This window comes from Sminthopsis crassicaudata, chromosome 1 (genome assembly GCF_048593235.1).
Source record: "Sminthopsis crassicaudata isolate SCR6 chromosome 1, ASM4859323v1, whole genome shotgun sequence".
Classification (NCBI taxonomy): Eukaryota; Metazoa; Chordata; class Mammalia; order Dasyuromorphia; family Dasyuridae; genus Sminthopsis; species Sminthopsis crassicaudata.
Window position 1 is genome coordinate 46,486,207 of NC_133617.1, and position 7,442 is coordinate 46,493,648.

At 41.5% G+C, this 7,442-nt stretch overlaps 1 protein-coding gene across 1 annotated transcript; it reads left to right on the top strand.

Annotated features, from left to right (window-relative positions):
• Window positions 1-5,763: 5,763 nt before the first annotated feature.
• LOC141561377 (resistin-like) lies at window positions 5,764-7,071 on the top strand. Its single transcript, XM_074300863.1, has 4 exons — window positions 5,764-5,875; window positions 6,070-6,210; window positions 6,562-6,639; window positions 6,836-7,071. Exons 2-4 carry the CDS (start codon window positions 6,081-6,083, stop codon window positions 6,964-6,966), a joined length of 339 nt encoding a protein of 112 aa, XP_074156964.1. The 5' UTR covers window positions 5,764-5,875; window positions 6,070-6,080; the 3' UTR covers window positions 6,967-7,071.
• The last annotated feature ends 371 nt before the right edge of the window (window positions 7,072-7,442 follow it).

Sequence of the window (7,442 nt, forward strand, 5' to 3'; positions counted from 1 at the left end):
AAAAATGAAGAGAGCAAATTCACCAACATTGTCAATGAAATTAAGGATTAGGAACTATTTTATGCAATCATATTTCAATAAATCTGACAGTTAACTAAATGAATATTTACCAAAAAATAAACTGCTAAGAAGATTAGAAGAGAAAATTAAATAACCCTATCTTGTAAAAGGATATCTAACAAGCCATCAATGAGCTCCATAAGAAAAAAAATAAAGTGAATTCCATAAAATATTTAAAAAACAAATTATTTCAATACAGTATAAATTGTTTTGAAAAATAGGCAAAGAAGGAGTTCTACCAAATTCTTTTTACAACACAAATATGGCACAGAGAAAGAAAGCGATAGAACAATTTCCTTAATAAAAATTAATGCAAAAAATTGAAATAAAATATTACCAAGGAGTTGTACAGTAACATATCACAGATCATACACTTTGATAAATATAAGACTGGTTCAGAATTGGAAAACTGTCATCATAATTGGTCTTATTAATAACAAAATCAACAGAAATCATGTGATTATCTCAATATATGCACAAAAAACTCATTGCTATCAAAAACATTGGGAATCCATATCTAGAAAAAGAACTGATGGAGACTGAAGCATATTATTTTCACTTTTCTTTCTTTTTTTGGGGGAAGGGGGAGTCTTTTTTTCTCTTTTGGTCTTTCCTTTTGGTTTGTTTCTTCTTTTTCAACATGACTAACATAGAAATATGTTTTATATGATTTGCATATATGAACCTATATCCCAAGCATATCATAGTCAAAATCCAGCACCCCCAGATGAAAGAAAAACATTGCAAGCATGCAGGAAGGAATAATTCAAATATCATGAAGCAACTGTCAGCATTACACAAGATAAAGCAGCAATTATGATAAAGGAGCAGAGGGCTTAGAATATGATATTCTGGAAGACAAAGGAACTACAATTGTAATCAAGAACAACTTACCCATCAAAACTGAGTAAAATCCTACAAGATTAAAAACATGGATATTTAATTAAATAGAAGACTTGAAGAATTTCTAATGAAAAGACCAGAGCTGAATAGAAAATCTGATCTTCAAACAGAAGATTCAACAGAAGTATAAAGATAAATATGAGTGAGAAGTCATGTGAGATTAAACAATGTTAAACTGTTTACATTCATATATGAAAAGATGATACATGTAATTCTTAATTGAATCTTCATTAGGACAGTTAGAGGAGTCTTTTTGGATAGATGCCATGGATTCTGAGCCTATTATATTGGACTGTTCTCAAAAGCAGAATAAAATTGTGAGGAAGTGGGAAGAAATGGGAGTAAGGAGAAGGGAGAAGAATGGATAAAATGATCTCACATAAAGGAGGGGTGCAAAGAACTTATATAACGGAATGATGAATGAGGGTGAGTAATGGATAATGTTTGAAGTTCACTCTCATCTGAAGGAGGGATGGATATACATACAACACAATTTGGCATGGAAATTCATCTTACCTCTCAGGGAAATAAGAGAGGAAGGAGCCAAGAGAAAGGGGTGGGATAAGAAGAAGGATAGATTAAGGAAGGCAAATAAGAGCAAAATACACTATTGAGAGGGTAAAAAAAAAAAAGAATAATGTATGAAAATGTAAGAGAATAAGATGGAGGGAAATACAGGTAGTGATTATAATAGAAAGTGATTGAGATAACTCACCCAATAAAATTAAACAGGATAGCATAATAGATTAGCAAATAGAATCCAACAATATGTAGTTTACAAAAGAGTCACTCAAAAGAGAAAAATGCACATAGAATTAAAATAAGGTGCTGGACACCTGTCAGATTGGCTAGAATGTCAGAGAAAGATAGTGCAGAATGTTGGAGGGGATATGGGAAAACTGGGACACTCCAGCCGTTCTGGAGAGCGCTTTGGAACTATGCTCAAAAAGTTATCAAACTGTGCATACCCTTTGATGCAGCAGTGCTACTACTGGGCTTATATCCCAAAGAAATACTAAAGAGGGGAAAGGGACCTGTATCTGTCAAAATGTTTGTGGCTCTTTTTGTTGTAGTTAGAAACTGGAAGATGAATGGATGTCCATCAGTTGGAGAATGGTTGGGTAAATTATGGTATATGAAGGTTATGGAATATTATTGCTCTGTAAGAAATGACCAGCAGGATGAATACAGAGAGATTTGGAGAGACTTACATCAACTGATGCTGAGTGAAATGAGCAGAACCAGATTCAACTGTATGAAGACATATTCTGATGGAAGTGGATATCTTCAACATAAAAAAGATCCAACTCACTTCCAGTTGATCAATGATGGACAGAAACAACTACATCCAGAGAAGGAACACTGGGAATTGAATGTAAACTGTTAGCACTACTGTCTATCTACCCAGGTTACTTATATCTTTTCTTAACGTGCAACAAGAAAATTGGATTTACACACATATATTGTATCTAGGTTATACTATAACACATTTAATATGTATGGGATTGCCTGTCATCTAGGGGAGGGAGTAGAGGGAGGGAGGGAGGGGAAAATTTGGAAAAATGAATACAAGGGATAATGTTATAAAAAATTACTCATGCATATGTACTGTCAAAAACATTTATAATTATAAAATTAATTTTAAATAAATAAATAAAAATAATTTAAAAAAAAGGGGGGGGCCTTTGTGGCTTTCCCCAGTACATTCCAATCAATCAGTTGTTTAGTCACCAAGCATTTCTTGAGCACCTTCTATGTGATAACCACTGAGGATTGTTGTTGTTTGACCTTCATTTTCAAATTGATATTTGGGATGGAAGTAGATTGGATTTAAGTGAGGGAAGGCAGTGCAAGGTTATCTGCTTCAATTTCCCCTCCACAGCCCTCTGGGTTTGCAGGTCAGGATGACTGGAGATGGGCCTGGATGCAGGGGGAGACCTGTTAAGGTTTGACTGAGGCAATGACCAATTAGTATTTCCAGACTAGGTAAGAAATGGTTCCTAGAAGATCTGGATTCAAGTCTCTCTTTTGCTATAAACTGGCTGTGCAACACTAATGGTATTATTGACCTCTCAGAGTTCTAAGCAACTCTTGACAGTGGTTCTCCAAGAATAGTCAGGAACCTCTAAGGGGTTCCAAGACCCTTTCTGGAGGTCCATGAGTTTAAAACTATTTTCATAATTTTGAGAAATGGCCTATTATTCATTCCTTTGTTGTTTGTCCTTTGTTCTTGAAGAGGACCACAATATCAGGTTGATGTAAGGACTTGAAAATGGATTGGATTTAAGTGAGGGAAGGCTTCCAGAATCATCAGCCTCTCTCCTCCAGAGCCATTTGGGTCCAAGGGCTTATAGAAAGGATTCCATGACAGAATCTGCTACAGCCAGAGAAGGAACACTGGGAATTGAGTGTAAACTGTTTGCATTTTTATTTTTTGTCCCAGGTTATTTTTACCTTCTAAATCCAATTCTCTCTGTGCAACAAGAAATTTGGCTCTGCACACATATATTGTATTTAGGATACACTGTAGCACATTTAACATGTATGGGACTGCCTGCCATCTAGGGGAGAGGGTGCGGGGAAGGAGGGGAAAATTCAGAATAGAAGTGACTACATGGGATAATGTTGTAAAACATGACCCATGCATATGTACTGTCAAAAAATTATAATTATAAAATTAATAAAAAAAGAGAAAGGATTCCATGTTTAATTACTGATTGACCTCTGAATATACTGGAAGTTTTTGTGTACTCAACAACTGACTTGTTTAGGGTTAAAAGAGCAAAGTTAGCAAACTTCATCTAATTCAGGTATTTAAGATGAATGAATTTTACCAACCACAATGTCCTTGTTTGTTAGGGGAGGAGTGATAGTGCAGACTACCCATGGATTGATTGCCCCTGAGATTTTCCTGGGGTTGCTAGATGGTGCCATAGTGCATAGAACACCAGATCTGGAGTCAGGAAGACTCATCTTAAATTCAAATCCTGTCTCAGATACTTACTATCTGTGTGACCCTGGGCAAGTCACTTCACCCTCTTTGCCTCAGTTTCCTCATGTGTAAAATGAGCTGGAGAAGGAAATGGCTAATTTCTCCAACTATCTTTACCAAGAAAGCCCCAATGGGGTTCATGAAGAGGGGAACACAATTTAAAAATGACTGAACAAAATAAAATATTTTCCTCCCAATCTCTGTGAATCTGTCCAGCAACAAGAAGTAGATCAAAGGGCAAAAATCCAAGAAGTCTGAACTCTTCACTGGGGTACACATCCCATTGCATAACCAAGCCACTGTGCACTTTTGTTTCCTGCTGAAGCTGTAGGTGGGGGGAGCCACATACTTTTGTGCCTGTTTATTAGTAGCAATCAGCCTGACCTGTGATTCTTCTAGCTCTTATTTTCCTTCTTAGCCACTCTTTCACATGAATAATACAGATATTTTAACTTCTAATACTATAAATATTGCTAGAAGTAACCCACATTAACAAAAGTTCCTGATAGGGGCCGGAGGTAATGTTTAACAATTCAGAGAGTAAAGGAGGCCTGAGACCAACAAGTTTGAGAATTGCTCAAGATTATAAATTATAAATTGCAAGGAAATGCTGATCTGTATTGATGGAGAGTCACTTTATCTGGGAGGGTCCAGTCCCTATCCCTATATCTATCTGCCCTTTACTGGGAACTTGTTCCCTGCTATCCTCCCATGGAATATAAGTTTGCTGAGGGCAGTGAAGTTCTGTAGAAAGAGTGTTGACTTTGGAGCCAAGAGGATCTGGGATCAAATTGTGCCTTTGACACTTATTATCTAGGGCAAGCCTCTTGTCTCAGTGTCTTCTTCTGTAAAATGAGGGGCTTAGGGTAGACAGCTTCTTAGGTCCTTCCAGCTCTAATCTATGATCCTATGTGCCTGGCTCACAGCAATCGTTACTAACTGCTTGTTTGGTTATTGATGGTTGTTTAATTGTGGCTGGCTTGGTGATCTTGCAGCTGGTACTTTCCATGGGATTTTCTTGGCAGAGATGTTGAAGTGGTGTGCCATTTCCTTCTCTACCTCATTATATAGATGGGGAAACCGAGGCAAACAGGGTAAAGTGACTTGCCCAGGCTCACACAGCTAGTAAGTGTTTGAGGCTGGATTTGAACTCAGGTTTTAGTAATTTCAGGTCCCGTGTAGAGGGCAGAAAGACTTCGAATGCCAACTAGTGCGAATCACAGGGGTGTATGAGTGGGCGGGCAGGTGGCTGGGGAGGGGGGTGTCAGAGTACTAAAGATGTAGAGTTAGTTCATCCCAAAGGTAGGGCAGGTCAATTTCACCTTCCTTTCCTCAAGCCCTCAGACCCTGATTGCTCCCAAACTCCCTTGCTCCTCCACTACCCCCCTCTTCCTAGTCCTCAGCTTCCATCCCTGAGGCAGGTGCTGACACTCCCCACAAAGATTGAAGAGAAGAAACAACTGACTGAGATTCAGCCCTCCCCCAAGGGAAAGAGAGCTGCTTAAGTGACATGATGGCTTATTTGCCCAGAGGATTCATATTGTTGGTAGGATTTCAGGTAGAGTCATTTGCCAGAGGGGGAGAGATCTTAGGGCACTGGGTGCTCTCTTGGGATCCAAAAGCACTCCCTGCCCCAGGGAGACACTCTACTCCAGCCTCTCTATCCAACCAAGCTCTGCCCTCCCCACAGCCTCGGGGGTCTGTGTTATTGGGAAACCAAAGGCCTAGAGCCAGAATTGGAAGCCTCACTTGCCCAAGACCGGAAACCACAGTCAGCATTTCTTCTTTTGGGAGATGGAGAAGGGTGGGGAGAGGTTGAGGGTGGGGAAGAGGAGGGGGAGGAGGGTATACTGGCTTCTTGGAGGGCCTGTCATCTCAGAGTCTGGCAGACCATCATCAACACCTCAGATCTGCTCAAAGGTGAGAGCTATTCCTCTTTCCTACTCCGCTTGCCCCCCACTTCCCCTGCCAAAACGCCAGGGCCCCATCTCTGAAAGCTGCTAGGTTGATTTATAGGAAAAACCCAGATGTCCAGCCCTGGTCCTAAATCTAGTGAGGGCCAGGTCTCCTAGTTTTCATTGGGATGGCTGATTCCAAATTTCTCTTCTCTCCAGGAGCCAGTGGGATGATGACTGCTTCCATCTGCCTCTTCTTCATCTTCCTCATCCTTCCTGAACAGCTGGTCTTAGGACAGTCTCAATGTTCCCTCGATGATCTCTTAAACAAGAAGATCGAGGAGCAGGCCAGCTCCTATGGTACCATAGCCCCAGGATGTGGATAGACTCCAACCTTGACCCTCATCCCAGATCCACATCTGACCTCCCTCTTGACCCAACCCTGGCCCCTTACCCCAAATCTAATCCCAAACTAAGCTGAACTAGACCCTTCCACTTAGCCTGACTTGTCAGGATCTGCCTGCTCGTTCTTCCTCTGACCACTGGACTCAGAGGCCGTTGGAGTAGGTTCCAATGGCAAGGGGAAGGGACCCAGCCATAGATTTGGAAAGATCTGGGAGCTCCCTGGCTGGCACCAAAGGGGAATCATCTTGGTCCAGGAGAAGGCTGGACAGGAATCTTACAATCTTGTTCTTCTTTGTAATGGTTCAGTGCTGGCCACTCTTCAAAAGCTTCAATTGATCTGCTCCAGTGTGACTTCTCGGGGTGCTCTAGCCAACTGCCCCTCAGGTGAGTTTGGAATCTAATGTTCTAGCCCCAGCTCCCCCTGCCCCCTTTAGCCCCCAGTCATCTGGCATCTAGGGCTCAGTACTCTCTACCCAAAGGACAACAGTTTCCTTCTCCTCCAGGACCATGGTGTCAAAACTTCAGTTTTCCTCCCTACCCAGGATTCCAGAGTCTAAGCTTCAGACTCTCTTTTCCTTAGGGTCCACTGTCACGGGCTGTTCATGTGGCTCAGCGTGTGGCTCCTGGGATGTTCGTGGGACCACCACTTGTCACTGTCAATGTGCTGGAATGGACTGGACTAGTGCCCGCTGCTGCAGGTTTGGGAACTGATGAGCCAAGACAGATTCTTTTCTTGCTTTCTTCCCACCAAATCCTTCTTGAGTGTGACCTGCTCCCAGGAGTCAAAGCTGGAGAATTAAATGATTGTGGCATGTGGTCAGAGCGTCTGGAGTGATTCTCTAGGGGTAGGATGGGGTCTGCCCAAATTTCTGCTCAGCCCTCTCCCTCTATACCTTAATGTTTCTGTTGGCCCCAACCAGGGAGGTCCCAGAATTTCAGGCACTGCTAATGGGGAGCATCTGACATGCTAGGATATTGAAGGAACTGGGAGGTAAAGTCTGAGCCTGGATCCCTGGTCTTTGGGAAAGGACCTTGACAAGTAGAAGTTTGTCTGGGAGTATTCTAGGAACAATTATTTCCTCCCCCTCCCATCTCCACAGGAGGACTTTCTAGTTGGGGTTATGGATCCCAGAGAGGGTGGGCTTAGGGAGCTGTCTATGAACTCATGCAGGGGAAAATATGGAGGC